The 20,149-nt window shown below is 44.5% G+C and overlaps 1 protein-coding gene and 1 long non-coding RNA gene across 2 annotated transcripts; one reads left to right on the top strand and one right to left on the bottom strand.

The window, feature by feature from the left end:
* Positions 1 to 848: 848 nt before the first annotated feature.
* Positions 849 to 7,438, top strand: LOC143934522 (uncharacterized). Its single transcript, XR_013263283.1, has 2 exons — positions 849 to 2,903; positions 7,070 to 7,438. It is a non-coding gene; the product is annotated as an uncharacterized LOC143934522 (long non-coding RNA).
* Positions 7,439 to 18,596: 11,158 nt separating this feature from the next.
* On the bottom strand, positions 18,597 to 19,919 carry LOC143933303 (olfactory receptor 5B12-like). Its single transcript, XM_077456179.1, has one exon. It carries the CDS (start codon positions 19,898 to 19,900, stop codon positions 18,923 to 18,925), a length of 978 nt encoding a protein of 325 aa, XP_077312305.1. The 5' UTR covers positions 19,901 to 19,919; the 3' UTR covers positions 18,597 to 18,922.
* Positions 19,920 to 20,149: the final 230 nt, after the last annotated feature.

The raw sequence follows: 20,149 nt of genomic DNA, 5'->3' as shown, positions 1-20,149 counted from the left end.
CATATATGAAGTAGCGCAATACTTAATTTTTTTTTTTTTCTCTTCACATATATTTGGAGTGTATTATCCACTCTTAAAGGGGCAGCTTCACTCATTGCTATTTCACTCATTTTCTGGCGCCATTACTTGTCACTTTTTATTTTCACGTTAATACGTTTTGTTGGCTTTGGATAAAGTAGGGTGGATTAAGGTTTGGATCACACCTCCGGGTTCGACTGAGCGCAAGCGAGTTCCCATGCGTCATGGAAAGGGCAGACCATTCGTTTCATGTGATTCACTACACATGAGAAACCCGGGCTCTTTTCCAAAAAAAAAAAAGCGCCCCACCAAAACACAAGCAGATGGATCTGTGGCAATGATTTAGGACACCATCACACATCTGCTAAAGGGGAAGCGCATTTCTCTACATGGAGTATGTATGCGACTTTTGCATGCCTATTTGGAAAGCGCTAAACCTCGCCTAAACACTTATTCATTCTTTCTTTGTCTCTTTCTTTCTCTTTCTTTTTCGCTCTCTTTTTCGCTCTCTCTGCCATAATTTAGAGATTTTTCCACCCTTCCTGTCCCAGTGACATTGTTACCAGGACAGAGTTTTTCCAAATGAGACACATACTGCAAAAATCCTGATGGGGGTTCTAATGTGCATTCCAATATGCCTATCTCATACAATGTGGTTAGAACGTGGTGTGTTTTTTTTTTTTTTTCCCTTCAGTGCTGGGGGTTCTGGTTTCAAGTTCCAATAGAACTCTGTGTAGATTGGGAGTTTGAATGTTGTCCCATGTTTGCTTGGTCTGTTTTGGCTTCCTTCCACAATAATGGGGGGGGGGGGGGGGAGAATCACTGCTCCTGTAGCGCGTATGTATGGAGATTATATTATAAGCTCTTCTGAAGCAGGGGCATGACTGATATGAATGGTGTTAGGTGTCATTAGGAAACAACTGATGTGTTAACACCGGATCTTCCTAGCAGAACATTTTGGTGCAATCGTGCAGAAAATACTGACCAACGCAGATTATTTATTTTTATTATAAGCCCTTTATGTAGTGCTAGTTTACTGGTATTTATGGGCCTTTTTAAAGGGGGGGGGGGGCACATTAAAGCAACGGGCTGCTTTCAGATCCTTAAAGGGGTGGATAAACTATAGTGCAATACACTGCATTACTCCAAAGCAGGCACAAGGTGCCGACAAAGTAGCATCATCCGGCTTTTTTAAATGGACTTCCAGACTTTTTTTTTTTTTTTTTTTCAACTTTCCATCTATTAAATCTTCTGTCCTTGTTTTAACTTTGTATAGTAAAACATATATATTTTTTTTTCTGCCAGTAAATACTTTATACAGCCCACTTCCTGTTTCTTTGTCTGGTCATTTGCCTAGGCCAGGGGTCTCCAAACTGCAGCCCTTTTCTGGCCTTTATCCAGCCCTTGGGGCGCTAGTCCTCCCACTGACACCAATGATGGGGCGCTAGTCCTCCCACTGACACCAATGATGGGGCGCTAGTCCTCCCACTGACACCAGTGATGGGGCGCTAGTCCTCCCACTGACACCAGTGATGGGGCGCTATTCCTCCCACTGACATCAGTGATGGGGCGCTATTCCTCCCACTGACACCTGGGCATTTTCTACTTCCAATGGTCCTAGTCCAGCCCCCCTAAAGTCTGAAGGACAATAAACTGGTCCTTTGAAAGTTTGGAGACCCCTGGCCTAGGCTTATGACATCTAGGCTTGTCTGTCTGTCTCCTTCTCTCTCTGTCTGTCTCCTTCTCTCTCTGTCTGTCTCCTTCTCTCTCTGTCTGTCTCCTTCTCTCTCTGTCTGTCTCCTTCTCTCTCTGTCTGTCTCCTTCTCTCTCTGTCTGTCTCCTTCTCTCTCTGTCTGTCTCCTTCTCTCTCTGTCTGTCTCCTTCTTCTCCTTCTCCTCCTTCTCCTTCTTCTCCTTCTCCTTCTCCTTCTCCTCCTTCTCCTTCTCCTTCTCCTTCTCCTTCTCCTTCTCCTTCTCCTTCTCCTCCTTCTCCTCCTTCTCCTTCTCCTTCTCCTTCTCCTTCTCCTTCTCCTTCTCCTTCTCCTTCTCCTTCTCCTTCTCCTTCTCCTTCTCCTTCTCCTTCTCCTTCTCCTTCTCCTTCTCCTTCTCCTTCTCCTTCTCCTTCTCCTTCTCCTTCTCCTTCTCCTTCTCCTTCTCCTTCTCCTTCTCCTTCTCCTTCTTCTCCTCCTCTTAGCTATGGCTGCAGCCAGACTCAGTGGGAGGGAGATTTATGCAGCATATTTGCCAAGTGCAGAATCGCAGTATATATAAAATAATATGCAAAGTGGTTGGAGGGAAGCTTCTAAATGGCAAAGTTTTTATTACAAATTATGTGAGCAGACTGCAGTTCCTCTTTAACCTTGCTTTGCTGCTTTTTTTTTTAACGTAGTCCAGGCTCACACTGATGCTGTGCGAATCTGATGCGATTTCTGTTGTGACCGGTGTGAATATAATGCAGTTTTGAGAGAACTGGGTATAGCTGGAGATTAAATGTGCACTAAACTCACACAGGACCTCTTGCGCTTTTTTTATTTTTTTAATTTATTTTTTTATTGTTTTTAACCGGATCAAAATCAATGTGAACGGCCTTCATAGAAAACAAAGTATATTTTCCAATGACGTGTGAATCTGAGTTTTGGGTTGTCGGTTGTCGGTGTGAATCCGGCTTGAGGATCAATTCTTTGATAGGCTGCTGAGTTAACCCTTGCAGTGCCGGGTCTGTACTATATATTTGACTTTTTTTTTTTTTCTCTCTTAATTATTCTAGGTGGAGAGGAAAGCGCTCCTTCACTTTGTTCAGGACTCTCCCGGTGACTTTGTTCCTCTGACACCCTGGTCACAGCGCTGGGGATTACGGCCAATGTGACCTCCGGTCAGCGCCCTCAGGTGAGGAGCCGCCATGTGATGGCGCCACCTACTGTATAAAATGTACTGTTTGTTAGATATGAGTGTTACTTGCTATATATATATATATATATATATATATATATATGTATATATATGTATGTATGTACCTGCTAAATTGCGTATACATGCCGATCATCCTACTGTAGTCCATACAAGCATGTGTTCCAAAATTAAGGCCCTTCTATTGCTCTCAGCCCCCCCACCCCCCACCCCCGAATGCCTTGTTGGTTTTGTTGTTTTTTTTTTTTTTTTTTTTTGTGCTATTGATGGACTTCCTGTCGGCTACATTTGTTCTTTATGGTCCCACTGTATTCAGGAACGTGGCCACCCTGTTATGCTGGATGGATTATGAGCTCTGGAATGTGTAGTGTTCATAGAGCAGTGTACATGACCGCATCTAACGTACACTGCAGAGGGGAGAGAGAAAGAGGTTTGGAGGCTCACAGAGAACATCCATAAAACAAATTAAGGGAACGTTCACCTTTTCAAAAAGAGAAGGTGAACTGACTCAATATCCTGGCCGCCCCTCCGGATCCCACGGAGTGGCTGTGCTGCTGGTGAAAAGGTGAACTTGCCCTTTAAGTAATGGATGTGTATAGATTATATTTGGAGAATAAGGATATTTTTTGGTGTCGCTTCAACATATGGGTAGTGCTTATATTATGATTACAATGACACAATGAGGGGGGGGATTTACTAAAACCGGAGAGCGCAAAATCTGGTGTGCAGCTCTGCATAGAAACAAAATTCAGAAATCGGCTTCCAGGTTTTATTGTCAAAGCTTAAAGTGATACTTAAAGATGGTGTGTGTGTGTGTGTGTTTGTTTTTTTTTTGTTTTTGTTTTTTAATTGTGTAGCTCGTTTTACAGAGTGGACCTGATCCTCATCTTCTGGGGTCCCTCGGCGGTTCTTCCCCCCCCCCCCCCCCCCACATCAGATAACCCCCTAGGCAGGGCTTTTTTTTCAGGGGGAACGCAGTTCCGGCACCTTCAGCACTGAATGTATGTAATGGCAAGGGGTGCTGGATTGTGTTACGGTGTCTATTGATGCTGGCTGCTGGGGGATCTATTGTTACTGGAGGTGCTATTTTTTGCAGGGGTTCATGGTTGCTGGGGAGGTCTATTGCTGCTGGGGGACCTATTGTCTCTGAAAGCTATCTATTTTTGCGGGGTGAAGGTCTATTGTTGCTTCTGGGGACCTATTGTCTTTGGAAGCAATCTATTTTTGCAGGGGGGGGGGTCTGTTGCTGGAGTGGATCTATTGTTGGTGGGGGGGGGTCACTGTTGAGGGAGCAGTTGATTGTAGCGGGCTGCTGGAGAGTCTATTGATGCTGCCTGCGGCAGGGGGGGGTGATCTATTGTTGCTGGAGGGGGGGTATTTTTTATTTATTTGTGCAGGTAGTCCATTGTTGGGGGGGGGGGGGGGGTGAATGGGGTCTATTGGTAGCTGCTGGGGATCTTTTACTGCTTTTCTTAACAAATTCCATACAAATTGTTTAGCATCACAAATGTTACTTGGTTCTGGTTTCTCTAAAAGGGGCAGTATTGGGAGGATGGAACCAAGTAACAGTGCTTGGAGGTGAGTAGGGGCAGAGACTAGGGCTAACTCCAAAAGGTCGGAGTGTCTGCACCTATTCTCTGAGGGGGGAAAAAAGCCCTGCCCCTAGGAGAAGCGCTCTCCTGGGCGGGGGGGGGGGGGGGGGGGGGGGGAGGAGAACCTTTCAGGCGCATTTGGTGTCCATAGAAGCCAAATGCAGAACTTGGCCCCGGCGCCCGTGTCATTGGATTTGATTGACAGCAACGGGAGCCAATGGCTGCACTGCTATCAGTCTATCAAATCGAGAGTCGGGAGCCAATGGAGAGCGGGACGGCGGGGATGCGCTGATGGAAATTCAGGGCTCGGGTAAGTAAAACGGGGGGGGGGGGGGGATGCATTAAGGTGAAAAAACAAAGCTTTACAACCCCTTTTTTAATTCAATCTTATTTTTATTGAGATAGAAACATTATACAATAAACATACGCCTTTCATTAACACATAAATAGATATATATAACTTTGCTACAGTGGTGTCACACTGTCTCATGGTTTAGGTGATTTGTTTGAGCTTCGGGTGATTTAGAGTGGAATATGAGTCTGTGTACCTACAGCATCTAATCTGAATTATTGTGGGTATGTGGGCACCACTATCTACTCAACGAGTGGTGCCCACTCATTACAGGTAGGCTAGGGCTTTTGTTCCTATGCTGGACACGTTCTCTCAAAGGGGGAAGCTCTGTGTGTGCCACCATTCTGGTCCGATCAGGGTCGGTGCTACCACTAGGCAAACTAGGCAGCCGCCTAGGGCACCCTGCCACTGGTGTCCCTACTCTTTTTCTCTCTACAGCAAGCATTTAAGTCGCAGCATCAGCAGGCAGCTGCCTGTCAGAGGCACAGCGGCGGTGGAGGACTGTGTTTGTGTCCTGACTCCTGAATGGAAACAAGCAAACATTCATTGATGGGCGCTGGTGAGGCTGCATTTGATGGGCACCGGAGAGGCCTCATATGGGCACTTCATTAAAAAGGTGGGGTTTATATGGCAGGGAAAAGGGAGTGGAGCCGGAGGGGGGGGGGGGGGGTCAGCAAAATGAGGTTTTGCCTAGGGTGTTGATAATTCTTCCACCAGCCCTGGGTCTGATGAGACTAGAATTGGTTGCCATGCAGAGCTGCAGGGCAATTAATCAGCTTCTGAGTGCTCCAGTTTTAGTAAATCTCCCCCCCCCCCAGTGGGATGGATATACTAAAGGCAAATGGACTACGCAGTTGCTCCAGAGCTTAGTAAAATTTAGATGAAGCTTCACTTTGCAAAGAATACCCAATCGCATGCAAGGAAAAAAACAGCATTTTTAATTGCACTTGATTGGATGATTGAAGTCAGCAGAGATCTTCTGTAAGTAATTAAGGTTTTTGAGTAGACATTTGCACTGCTGAAAAATTAGTTGGCTTTCGTTTTCTTTTTCATATATTTTTTTTTTATTGTGTGTTTTTTTTTTTTTTTTGTTTTTTTGTTGTTTTTGTTAGTTTTTTAATATATTTTTTATTTTTTTTATTTTTTTTTTGGTCATTGGTTAGGAAAGCAATTTGTAAATAAGAAAGGAAAATTTGAAAGGCTGACTAATGACTATTTAAATTCTAGGTATGGGAATTTTCTTTCAAACTTGGCCCTTAGTGAACGTAACGAATCCGAATTTATCCGAAGTTATGAAATAACGAATGCCGTCTCTCAATGAATGGAACGTAACTAAAAATAATAAAAATGTTGTTATTAATTCCGTTCCATTTGTTTAGATGCGGCATTCGTTATTTCGAAAAATTCGTTACGTTCACTAGCAGCCAAATTTGAAAGAAAAAAAAAAATCCAATACCTATAATTTAATAGTTAAGTTATTCGTTCTTTCAGATTTCCGAATATTTGGGAAAAATTTGTTAATTCGGCAATATCCGAATTAAACGAAGACCCGTTTAACGAACTTGTCAAAATGTATTACACCAGTTCGGAAGGTAACGAATTGCACATGTCTAGTTTTGAGGCTGACGTTTGGTAACGCGAACCTTTAGCTCCCTCCACACATTTGTTTTTTATGGGATTAAGGTCTGGAGACTGGCTAGGCCATGCCAAGACCTTAATGTGCTGCTTCTTGAGCCACTCCATTGTTGCCTTGGCCATGTGTTTTGGGTCATTGTCATGATGGAATAACCATCCAAGACCTATTTTCAATGCCTTGGCTGAGGGAAGGAGGTTCTCACCCAAGATTTGATGGTACATGGGCCCCGTCCATCATCCCTTTTAATGCGGTGAAGTTTTCCTGCCCTCTTAGCAGAAAAACACCCCCAAAACCTAATGTTTCCACCTCCATGCTTGATGGTGGGGGATGGTGTTCTTGGGGACATAGGTGGCATTCTTCCTTCTCCAAACACAGCGAGTTGAGTTGGGGGGCCAAAAAGCTTGATTTTGGTCTCATAAGACCACAAAGCTCTGGAGAAACTGCACTTGCAAATCATCCAGTCTGTTTGCCTTTTAGCAAATCCACCCCAATAATTCTTGTTCCTGCCCCATTCCTATACATTTTTGGCAGAAAACCTTTTAACACATCTTTTCTTTTCTTTCAGTGTAATGATGAAGTCTGTACCAGATGAAGAAATCCTCAAGGCGAGTCGAAGGATGTTCCGTCCGCGCCCAACCCCCCCCCCCCCCCCAGTTTGGGACTTTGCACTGATTGGTGGTTTTCAGTACAGGTGATTTAGCTGAATTGACTCACCGAATTGTTCATTTTTTTTTTTGTTATTTTTATTTAATATTATAGTAATTTTTGGAATTTTTTTTTTTTTTTTTTTTTTTTTTTTTTTTCACTCATGGCCGTTACTTTCAAGTACAAGCACTGACATCCCCTCGCTCGACGTCCCCTTGTACTGTCCTCTTATGTTCCTAATTTAATGCAGTTTACTAATTTCTAATAAAAGTTCATACATTGCATTTTATATGCAACATCTGTCTGTGCTTTTTTTTTTTTTTTTTTTCTTTTTTTGTTAAATTTTTTTTTCTTTATTTCATGAACCGGCGTCAACATGAAAAACTTTTTAAAGTGGTTGTAAGCCTCAGACCTGAAATATGAATCAAACGTATCCCTCTACAGTGTGTACTTGTCTCAATTAAGAGCAGTAAGTGCCTTTTTTTTTTTTTTTTTCTTTCTGCTGCCTCCTTCCTCTGTTATCAGTAGGAATCACTTCTGACATGTTTCCTGACACCAAGAGATAAATGGTGACAGGGGAGGGATGTCCAGCTGCTTGACAACCTCAGGTTTGTGTGGGCGTGGTGCCTCCTCTCTCCAATCAGCTGAGCGGCACAGTGGTGTAGTGGTTAGCACTCTCACCTAGCAGTAAGAAGGGTCAGTGGTTCGAATCCCAACCACAACTCTACCTGCCTGGAGTTTGCATGTTCTCCCTGTGCCTGCGTGGGTTTCCTCCGGTTACTCCAGTTTCCTCCCACACTCCAAAGACATGCAGGTAGGTTAATTGGCTTCTGTCCCAAATTGGCCCTAGTATATGAATGTGGACCTTGGATTGTGGGCTCCTTGAGGGTAGGGACCAAAGTGAGTGTTTAATGTACAGGGATAGGGACAATTGTAGACACTCACTCAGGTTGAACTGGATGGACTGGTCTTTATTCAACCTTACAAACTACTATGAAACTATGAGCCCTCCTACAAGGTGTAACTTCAGCTCTCTGCCCCCTTTCTTTTTTCTTTTTTTTTTTCCTTAAATTTCAGACAAGTTATATAAATTCTGGACTTTGAATAAAAAGACTGCAGATAAACTGGTGCAACTTATGTAGGCTGATTTGTATTACCTGAGGATAGTCACTTCACTGGGTATATGGAAGGGCTTACAACCACTTAAGCAAGTCTGATAAAGGATCCAAGTATTTGACCTTCAGCCTAATTTACTTCTAACAACTGGCTGTACCCTGTTGGTCCAGAAGAAGTAAAAACAAAACCTAAGAAGGGGGCATCTGCCGATATGTCTGCAGTGGAGGGGAGTCATGTGATGGCCAGTCTGACTTGTACCCGGATAGAAATATTGTCTGATCAGCTAGGAAGGTGGTCCCCAAACTGCAACATTTTTCTCCCCACTGACGCCAAGGGTAGGGCACTAGTCCTCCTACTTGACTGCAGGCCATGGGTGTAGCATAAGGGGTTGTAGGGGTCACAATCGCAAACTAGCTCCAGGGGGCCCCTGCAACCTCCCTATCATATCCTCCACAAAGCCGAGCTCCGATCTGCTCCAGGGCCCCACAGCCATGTTCCAATACTGGGCTTCCACTTTGCCATCCACACCCCTCTGTTCCCATTGGCTGGGGATAAGCTTTGAGCCATTTCCTGAATGGAGGGGAGCAGGAGGTGAGAACCGCCCAGGATTGGGAAGTGTCTGTGCTGTGTGCTGGCAACAAGGAATGGTAACCGAGCTCAGCGAGGCAAGAGGAGGAGAGTGCCGGTCTGTAGCCACGATGGGACCGATGTCACTGGTGAGGTATGACACTGCTCACTGTCTCCTAGTCACCAGCTGGGATTCTTTATACCCCCCCCCGCCACACGGGGATGTCTGCTTACCCCACTTCCCTGACAACTGGAGAAAAGACACGCACCCCCGCGAGGTCGCCTTCCCCCAACACTGACAGAGAAACTTTCAGAAATTGCTAAAAGAAATCCCTTAACACCTTCTGAGGGGCTGCAGGCTTCAGATTTTGTCACATGGCTTTGCCCCCCCCCCCCCCCCCCCCACGATCTAAGTCACCGATCAGAACAGCAACATAAGTCAGATACACCCAGTAAAATCTAACACTGTATAAAGGAATGTGATATCAGCCCTGTGAAGTGTGGGGGAGCTGTATACAGTGTTGGGATGGGAAAGGAGCTCTGCCAAGTGACCTGCCAGGGGTCCCTGTCCTCTGGTTCTCCGGCGGTGGTCCCTGTCCTCTGGTTCTCCGGCGGTGGTCCCTGTCCTCTGGTTCTCCGGCGGTGGTCCCTGTCCTCTGGTTCTCCGGCGGTGGTCCCTGTCCTCTGGTTCTCCGGCGGTGGTCCCTGTCCTCTGCTTCTCCGGCGGTGGTCCCTGTCCTCTGCTTCTCCAGCGGTGGTCCCTGCCCTCTGATGTAAAGAGGAACTCTGGGAACTGAAAACTCTTAAGCTACTTTAAGTATCTTGCCATGTGGTGGGTGTATCTGCACGCATGGTGGAAATGGTGGGTGGTAGTGGGGGATGATGATGACTTCTAAGTCGAAACGTGTCAAAACTATGCTACGACCGCTGTCGCCTTTTTGCTTTTTTCATATGGATTTGCGCTATATGCCTTCTCTTAATTGTGGGGCTGATTGCCCAAATCAACTGATCCTGCTCACATCCTATATCCATCTGGAGGTCACACCTGGATTGTGAACATGGCACCCCCTTGATTGACTCACTAGGTGTACACGTAATTTGAGTTTAATCCCTCCGGTAAGCATTTTTGGTGTTTCTGGTGGTGGATCTACTATCAAACAGATTATCTTACCTTATGCACACATATGAAGTTGAAGATTGTCACCGTATTCTTATGCGCATATATAAGGTTGAAGATTGTGACTGATCTTTTTTTGGACATTGCACTCAGTCAATCTGGCCCCCCCCTTTTTTTTTTTTTTTTTAACTAGGATGATTCCCCTACCTGTAGGAGTGTGAAGGTTCTCATTAATCTGGTATACAGTATCTCACAAAAGTGGGTACACCCCTCACATCTCTTCTTGTGACAACACTGAAGAAATGACACTTCGCTACAATGTAAAGTAAAATAGGAAATCAGAGGCCATCCCTTCAAAGTGAGGGAATCCCTGGTTCTCACAAGAAATGGTGCCCCCATTGGAGGATTTCCCCTCTATTACTGTTCTGGTGACAACCAAAAATTTGGGATTTATTTTCACGATCGGTGATAATGGTAAACAGGACTAAAAAGGCTGGAGCTCCCTAAGCCCCTGTACACACGGTCGGAGATTTCGACAACCAAATCCGCCGGATTTTGTCCGTCGGATCTTGTCCGAAACTGTTGCGTACACACGGTCGGACAAAGTTGTCGAAAAATCCGATCTTTCAGAACGTGATGACGTAATTTCGTTACGATGGGACTACAATCAGGCTAGTAGCCAATAGCTTTGATGTAGGAATTTGATCTGAGCATGCGTGGCACTTGGTCCGATCAAAATTCTCTACACATGATCGCAGTATGTCCAACTGGCCCAGTTGGTCGGGAAATATTTCCAACATGTTGGAAAATTGGGTCAGACGGAATCAGTTCGATGCATACCACACACAGTCGGATTATCCGACAACACGGTCCGATAGGACACATTCTGACGGATTCTCCGACCGTGTGTACAAGGGCTAACAGGAGCACAGACAGTTATGAACACTTGGCAGGGGTTCCAAGCCCTAAGAAGCATCTTTAATTCTTCTGGTTTACTCACCCCAATCAAAACTCTGACAATGAGGCTAGGGAACTTTCGGAGGCCCAGAGACCTTGGTGTCCACATTGCTTGTAGAGGTGAAGTGGGAAAAGGGGGCACTCTACCCTGGCCTTTCTTAACCTTTTCAACACAGCGGAACCCTTGAAATAACTTTCCAGTCTCAGGGGCACCCTACTAAAAATAACTAGATCTACAACTCATGATACATTAGTGTGATAGTTGATGGGAAGAATGCTTTGTGCACTTGTGGTCATTGGGAAGAATCGGCCTCTTACAGGTAGCTAAAAATATCAATGGTGTTGGTGGGAACGTATCCGAGAGACAGAAATTGATCATTGCTGAAGGAACCCCTTGCAACCTCTGGAGAAACCCTAGGGTTGCGTGGAATCCTGGTTGAGAAACCATGTTCTACCTGGTCACTTCACTGTAAGGGATATCCATTGATCATTAACAAATTAAAAGGGAATGGCTGCAACTATCCAAAGCATTAGAGATGTCTCTGGCGGAACAAGATTAACCACTTGAGATCCGCGCTATAGCCAAATGACGGCTACAGCGCGGATCTCCTTTGCTGGGACTACGTCTATTGACGTCGTCCCGTGCACGAGCGGCCTGCGCGCCCCCTGAGGGGCGCGCGCGGCGCGCTCTGTGATCAGCGAGTCCATGAGACTGGCCTGATCACCGATCCCTGCAAGGGGTCGATCCCGACCCCGTATCACGTGATCAGCTGTCAGCCAATGACAGCGCAAGGAGAAAAAAAAAAAGCAGATCACCGGCGGCCGTGATCGGGACATCAGTCCCGATCACGGCCAGGCCTGCTTGTGCCCACCTGCCCCCTCCAAGTGCCACAATGATAAAATGTAAGTGCCCCCCGTCAGTGCCACCCAGCAGTGCCCATAGTGCCACCCAGCAGTGCCAACCAGCAGTGCCCACAATCTGCCTCAAAGGTGCTGCACCCCAGTGCCACTTATCCGTGCCCATCAGTGTCATCTACCAGTGCCCAGCAGTGCCCAGAAGAGCCACCTATCAGTGCCCATCAGTCCCATCTATCAGTGCCCATCCGTGCCACCCATCTGTGCCATCTTATCTTTGCCCATCTTTGCCCATCGGTGCCGCCTTATCTGTGCCTATTAGTGCCGCCTTAACTATGCCTATCAGTGCCCACCAGTGCAGCCTATCAGTGCCCACCAGTGCAGCCTATGAGTGCCGCCTAATCAGCGCACTTCAATGAAGGAGAAAAATGACCCGTTTGCAAAATTTTATAGCAAACTATTAAACATGATTTTTTTTTTTTGCATCTTTTTTTGTTTGTTTAGCAAAAAATAAAACTCTGAGCTGTAACTAAATACCACCAAAAGAAAGCTCTATTTGTGGGAAAAAAATGATAAAAATTTCATTTGGATACAGTGTTGTATGGCCGCGTAATTGTCATTCAAAGTGCATCAGCGCTGAAAGCTGAAAATTGGTCTGGGACTGAGGGGGGTTTAAGTGCCCAGTAAGCAAGTGGTTAAGTAGGCACTGGAAGGCAGGGGGTCCACATGACAGCCAGGCAAATTTGTATTCTAACATGATCAGCAATGGCAGCCACCACATGGTTTCCTTTAAGACTGATATTTTAAGTTGTTGATGGATCCTGGAGAGTCCTTCTATCCCTTGAGGACTCGATTGGTGAGATCTCTGTGCTGAGTTCCCAGGTCTGTACACCTGGTCAACCCCCATTACAAGGAGCGCCCCATCTCTGCTGGATTTGTCATTTGTTTCATAGTCTAGAAACTGCTAGACTAAAAGTGGAGGATGGCAGGAACAGAGCTGGGAATTATGGGGAGATCTTCTTACTGGAGTCCTCTGGAAGCTGGGCAGTGACTTAGCCCAGCCTTTCTCCTTCCCTTTTTTTTTTTTTTTTTAAACGGAGGAACCCTTGAAATAATTTTTAACATAGGGAACCCCTGCTAAAAATTGCTGTGTACAGCTCATGATACATTATTGTGATCAGTGGGAAGAATGTTCCTTATGCCCCGTACCCACGAGTGGAAAATCTTGGATGGTTTTTCCGACGGAATTCCGCTCAAGCATGGCTTGCATACACACGGTCACACAAAAGTTCACTGAACTTTCGACCGTCAAGAACGGGGTGACCCACAACACTACGATGAGCCGAGAAAATTAAGGTCAATGCTTCCGAGCTTACGTCAAATTGTTTGAGGATGCGTAGGAATTTTGCACGTCGGAATTGGTACAGACGATCAGAACTTTTTCCGACTGAAAAATTGAGACCATGCTCAATCTTTTGCTGGTAGGAATTCGGCCAGTAAAAGTCCGATGGAGCATACAGCCGATCACAAGCCAGCCAACCAAAAGCTCTCATCGGACTTGACAGAATTTCCGACAGCGTGTACGGGGCATAACCCTTTTGTGGTCATTGAGAAGAATTACCCTCTTACAGACAGCTAAACGATCAGTGTTATCTGTGGGAACTTATCCGATAGGCAGAGTTTGTTTATTGCTCAAGGAACCCCTAGCAACCTCTGGAGGAACCCTAGTTGAGAAATCCTGCCATTGGAAATCAAATAACCCACCGCGCCAGATGAATCCAAGATAACTTTAATTGTTAGCAGATTCATTTGCTGTTTTTATTCAATGTATTTCAGGGGCAAGAACACCCCCATTTGACTGTGCAAGGCTCCACCTAAAATTAAATTTAAACTATTGGGTGAAGTGATGCTTCAATGCATCGGGACAATACTCTCTTTATAGGCTCAATGATAATGCCTGCAAAAAAAAAACAAAAAAAACCTAAAGGGTAACTCCACTTTTGTGGGGAAAAAGATAATATAGCGTTCAGTATACAATTGCTACAAAAGCCATATTGTGAATAAAGGTTATTAAAAATTGCCTTTCCCTTTCCTGTAATTTTCTGTAAAATCCAATGCAATAGGGCAAACTGCAGGCCTTTTGAATTCCATTGGTGTACAGATCTTCCTCAGGAATGTAATTTCCTGCTTGTATAATTGACTCGCTGATCTTCCCAGAAGTTTACCTTAAGAGACAAGTCACATTTTGGGCATCCTCTGCAACTATAATGTCATGGAAATACTCCCAAAGGGCTAATCACATCTAATGGCGGCACAGTGGTGTAGTGGTTAGCGCTCTCACCTAGCAGTAAGAAGGTCACTGGTTCAAATCCCAACCATGACACTACCTGCCTGGAGTTTGCATGTTCTCCCTGTGCCTGCGTGGGTTTCCTCCGGGTACTCCAGTTTCCTCCCACAATCCAAAGACATGCAGGTAGGTTAATTGGCTTCTGTCCAAAATTGGCCCTAGTATATGAATGGGGACCTTGGATTGTGGGCTCCTTGAGGATAGGGACCGATGTGGGTGTAGCAATGTACAGGGAAAGGGACCATTGTAGACACTCACTCAGGTTGAACTGGATGGACTGGTGTCTTTATTCAACCTAACAAACTATGAAACTATGAAAAGGACGTAGACCCCGCCCCTTGTGCATTACTACAATGAGCGTGCATCAGCTGATTTAATAATAAAAATGTCACTCCTATATTTCGATCGACATGGCGTTGTCTATGATTGTGCATGTTTTTTTGTCACCCTGAATCTGTTTTTCATTATTCTGCAGTACATGCATGTTTTGACCGTCTTTTATACCTGTTTTTGCAGTGATGTGTCTAGCTTTCTGTCTGCTTGGTGGATTGCAAGTTACTGTTAATTCAGACATCTCAGGGGGTCTCTTGAGCAGGTCATAAATTATCCTCTTTGCCGAGGATGCCCTCATGACCCTCGCTAGCATTGGTATATCCCTACTTTTTGTTAGTTTGCAGTTTGCCCAATTGTCTAGGCTCTCGGTTAACTATACCGAATACCATTCCAGCCCTTGATATTAACCTTCCGCTCTCATTGGGGTGTCTCACATTCACACAAACATTCCTTGGGCCTGGATTGCAACTGGATTTTCTGGGATTGCGACTCACGTCACACTATTCTTACATTTTTGCCACCAAGTATTACCCGTTACTTCATGGCTTGTCCGTGAATGGGAACTTCCTGCTATGTCCTGGGGGGGGGGGGGGGGGCACATTTAATGAAATAATAATCACTCTTCTGCCCAAAACCTTATACTGTATTAAAATCCTCCCTGTTCATGCCCCATACAGTTGCTTACATGTGCTCCAGAGATGGCGCTTATTCTTTATTTGGGCTCAGAGATTACCCAGAATACCCTGATCCACGCTTTATAAACAAGGAGGTCTAAGTATTCACAGAAGAAGAATTGGTTTGGGTAAATTTGGTTGCCACCAATTTCTTCCATAGACATCACTTTACCCTTATAACAAGTTTTAAGGAACATAAGCTTCAGGACATTCCAGCGACGGCCCGTCCATTAGGGACATCTGGGTGCGGCCCCCTCTCCCCAGGCCACCCCTTATATGTAATGGATAGATTATTGCACAGCCCCTTTCAGGCCACCGGACGCATGAATTACAGCAGCAGATGTTATTTATTTTTTAATCTTCTGGAGGTCAACTGGTTAAGGAAGGAGAGCCAGCATAGAAGACAAACCATGCAGTGGAAGACCATCAATGTCAGACAGCCTGTACCCCTCCTTCAACAACTCAATGACGGCACATTGCTTGGACTTGATTATTTAGTACCGCCTATGAAAAAGAAGAAGAGTACTGCCTCGTACACGCGATCGGATTGTTGGCCAACCAATCTGTGGAGTTTTGTCCCAAGGGCTTTGGGTCAAACTTGTCTTGCATACACACGGTCACACAAATGTTGGCCAACAATTACCAACGTAGTGACTTTCTAGACGTACTACGTGTTTTTTCAGCTCTTTAGTGCCACCCAGGGGCGGACTGACCATTGAGACACTCAGGCAACGCCCGAGGGCCCCCTGCCACTAGGGGGCCCCATCGGGGTTGCCAGCCTCAGTAAAACCAGGGAAAGTATGTAAAAATCTGTGGTTTTATTTTTTACATCTGTCTCTCCAGTACCTTCTCAGTCAATAGAAACATGTCTGTGTATACTGTGTGATTGTATACTGTGTGTGCGTGTTTGTGTATACTGTGTGGCCCCATAATGTCTGATTGCCTGGGGGCCCCATAAGTTGTCAGTCCGCCCCTGGTGCCACCCTTTGGGCTCCCTCTGCTAATTTTGTGTTAGAAGTTTGAGAGTTGATTCGCGTTTTTCATTTAGCGCTTTTCAGTTCGTGTCTGAACGGCCGTTCGTTAACCAGCCATGTTGTGGAATTGGAGAAGATAATGTGTTATTTATTATTGACCTTGGAGTTATTGCTTTGACATTATTTTTTGGTTGAATAATGATTTAATTTGTTATATTTTTGAATGCATAGGATGCACTTATTGGCGGATAGTGTATCTAATTTTATTTGTTTTCTTTTTTTAATGCACAATAAAAATTGTGGAGAATAATATTTGGCTGTGTGTTTTACTTCAAATGACAGTTTGGAAGTGGGCAGTTACATTTAAAAAAAATACAATGTAGCTTTCCACACGGGTCCTAGAGGAAGATGGCCAAACGCACCAAGAAGGTCGGCATTGTGGGTAAATATGGGACCCGTTATGGTGAAAAGATGGGGGGATAGGTCTACCGGTTCTACAACTGTACCATACTGCAGTACTCTTGGAGCAGCTCCACTCATGGTTTGATAAGCCATCCGCTAAACTGTGGGTGGGTCTGGAGGAAGCTCTCACGTCTTCGAGGGATCTCCCTTCCCTATTATTAGCTAGTAGGACGGGCCTCTAAACGCACATGCCAAATCTACCGGCCATTAAGGCCTCCGTACATGCTTGGGAATCAGCCCATCAGACCCAGGCTACAAAACAAGATGACCTTGAGGTTACAACCCCAATTTCAGTTTTAGAGTATGTAATTCCATCACTTAAAGTTCTCCCATGGATACAGAAAGGACTTAGATTTGTCTCGGACCTGTCCACTACCCTTCCGACTTACAACCACTATGAAACACTCCAGGTCAGACACTTGCTTAAATACACTCCCATGGATAGCATAAAGGTGAATGAAGAGTTGTGGCGGGGCCTTAACAATAGACCGTATAAAAGGGGAGGCATCTCTAGATACTATGTGTATCTACAGACTAGTGTGATCAGTGTTAAATCATCTTACACGCTAACGTGGGAAAAAGATCTCAACTCTCTCTTTGATGTTGGGGATTGGGAAAAGGCCAGACAAGCAACATTTAGAGCCTCCAAATGTGTCAACCATTGGGACAACTTTCTGAAAATGACCAATAAGAAGCTATTTAGTTCCCTCTAGACTATCCAAGATTTTCCCGGCTGCGGACTCTAAGTGTTGGAGAGAGTGTGGGGAATATGGGTCCATGTACCATATATTATGGTCCTGCAAAAGCCTACGTAGCTTCTGGAACGGCATATTCTCCCTCATATCCAAAATTACAGGCTTCTTCACCTCTATAAGAGCGGATTTAGCCCTTCTTCACTTGAGTATAGGAACCATACCTAAACAATTTCGTACTGTGGTAATCCAGATTCTCACTGCAGCCCGTATGACTATTGCATACTTGTGGAAGTCTAATAAAGCCCCTAACGTATCAGATACTATTAAAAGAATACAGAGTGTTGTGCAATGCGAAAAAACCCTGGCCCTTAACCAGGACTCTGTCCAAAAATGTAATGATAACTGGAAATATTGGTTAAATGAATATCCACTACTAGAAATGTAAATCAAGCTTATTTGCTTAATGGTACGAGTCTTCAGGAAGGAGTAAAGTGAGGGGGGAGAAGGTAGTCGGCAATAGTTACCGTTTCTCTTACTTGTTCTTTTTATGTTACCCTTTATGATTTATCCCTTATTGCTAAATATTTCAATGATATTACCTACCAGGAAGTATACAGGACCACCATAATGGAATGGAAAAAAAAACCTTTCTATGGTACATCTGCAGTTCTGGCAACGGTCTGTAACTGACCGGCTCAAGGCACCTATAGGTCCATGGAGAGGGGAGGTTTCCCTCGGGGAAGAATCCCCTTGAGGTTGAGTGGAGGGGGGGTGTCATGCTCCGCACCAGGGCACAGCTAGATCCCTTTGGGGTGCTGGGTGTGGGGAGGGCGTCCCCGCTCCAGAATGGTGACGGCGTCCAGCTGGGAAACAAACCTATTTGTATGAGATTGTACCTGAACAATGTAAATTTGATTGTCTGTATAGTTACGCTAGTTGATAACAAGCACATACCTATAATGAAGCCTTGTAACTTTCTGTTTGATCTTGAAAACTCAATAAAAACGAATTGAAATAAAAAAAATAAAAATACAATGTAAAATTGACAAGGGACACCAACATAGTTGTATCTTTGATCTTAAAAACTACGGGATAATGGTGTTGTGGTAACTTGCACCAAAAAAAAAAAAAAAACACATAATCATATTACTTTTGATATCACTCGAAAAAAAAATCTTTTGAAAATTTTAGTTTGCAATAACTCCATCAGTATCACCAGCAAAACAGCTTCATTATTATCCCATTAAAGAAGAAGAGAATTGTGCGCTGCATTTAGAGATTTCATAATTTGCCGCGTCATGAATATTAATCTTCCATTACGATCGCTAGTTTACAACACCGACCGCTTCTGAGCATGCGTGTTTGTACTTTGGGCTTTTGTCCGACGGACTTGTGTACACACGCCCGGACAATCCGACAACAGACATTTGTTCGCGGAAAATTTAAGAACCTGCCATCCAACATTTGTTGGCGGAAAGCCCGACAACAATTGTCCGATGGAGCGTACACACGGTCGGATTTACCGACAACAGCCTGTCATCGAACATTTCCTGTCGGAAAGTCCGATTTTGTGTACGAGGCATTAGTCTTCCAACATGTGAAATTTCAAAGAGCGGTGTAAGCTACTCTGTTTGCTTTTTGGTACAACCCTCGTATATTAGTAGAGTGAGTGTATTTCAGTCTGTTTGGGCCATGATACATTTTTGACAATTTTTATTTTGAAACTTAATTTCCGGTTTCCTTCTCCCAATCATCTTGCTTAGTGCAATCTTGAATTCCTTGTTCCTCATTGAATATATTAGCGGGTTCAACATTGGAGTGATTATGGCATAGACTACAGGGGTCAGCTTCTCTTGCTCGGTTACTTCAGAGCTACTTCTATAATACGCAAAGAAGGAAGTGCTGTAAAACAAGGATACAACAATTAGGTGGGAGGCACATGTGGAAAAGGCTTTGTGCTGTCCTCCCTTCGACCTAATTTTTAGTATGGTGGAAATAATGTTAATATAAGATACCAAAGTCAGAACAAAAGACCCAAATCCATAGGCTCCACCAACAACATAGAGGATTAGCTCTGTTGGTAGAGTGTTATCACAAGCCAAGTTCAACAAGGGTCGGATATCACAAAAAAATTGGCTTATGACATTGGAGGAACAGAAGGATTGTTGAAAGGTACAAGTTGTGTGGATTGTTGAGTTGATGAACCCACTGATCCAGGAGCTGAAGGCTAAAGCGACACAAGTAGGAGGATCCATGACGGTCACATAATGCAGGGGGTCACAGACGGCTACATACCGGTCATAGGCCATGACGGCAAGCAAGGAGCATTCAATGCTGCCCAGAGCGATAAATAAATACACCTGAACAGCACAGCCCATGAAGGAAATGGAATTGGTCTTCAAAAGAAAATTAAGAAGCATTTTCGGAATGGTGACCGAAGTGTAAAATATCTCAAGGACAGATAGGTTACTGAGAAGAAAGTACATGGGAGTGTGGAGCTCGGTACTGAATGACGTGGCCGAAATAATGAGTACATTCCCTGTTAGGGTTACTACATACAACACAAGAAATATATAAAAGAGAGCGATCTGTACAGAGAGAAGGTCTGGAAACCCAAGGAGGACAAACTCTGTAACTCTACTACTGTTCTCCATACTCAGTCCTGGATGTCAGTCAATGACCATCATATGTTAAATATCCACTTTACACTACAGAGACATAAACACAAACATAAGTAATTAAATATGTCATGTTTAATTTAATAATGAAAAATTTCCATACAAATCTGTGAACAGGGCTAGTTTCTTTTTTGTTAGAGAAAATGCCATATCATTTCATGCTCATTGATCTTTTAACCCACATGAGGCCGATGAACCGAATCCGGCACGCCCAGGTCATTTCAT

The sequence above is a fragment of the Lithobates pipiens genome, unplaced genomic scaffold, assembly GCF_037356315.1.
Source record: "Lithobates pipiens isolate NorthernLeopardFrog02 unplaced genomic scaffold, aLitPip1_a1.2 Scaffold_27, whole genome shotgun sequence".
Lineage (NCBI taxonomy): Eukaryota > Metazoa > Chordata > Amphibia > Anura > Ranidae > Lithobates > Lithobates pipiens.
The sequence above is the reverse complement of the archived record's forward strand: the minus strand, read 5'-3'. Positions and strand labels throughout refer to the sequence as shown.

Bases quoted from the DNA above. Each gene is read 5' to 3' on its own strand.
- LOC143933303 (XM_077456179.1), bottom strand. From the start codon at position 19,900: ATGGAGAACAGTAGTAGAGTTACAGAGTTTGTCCTCCTTGGGTTTCCA.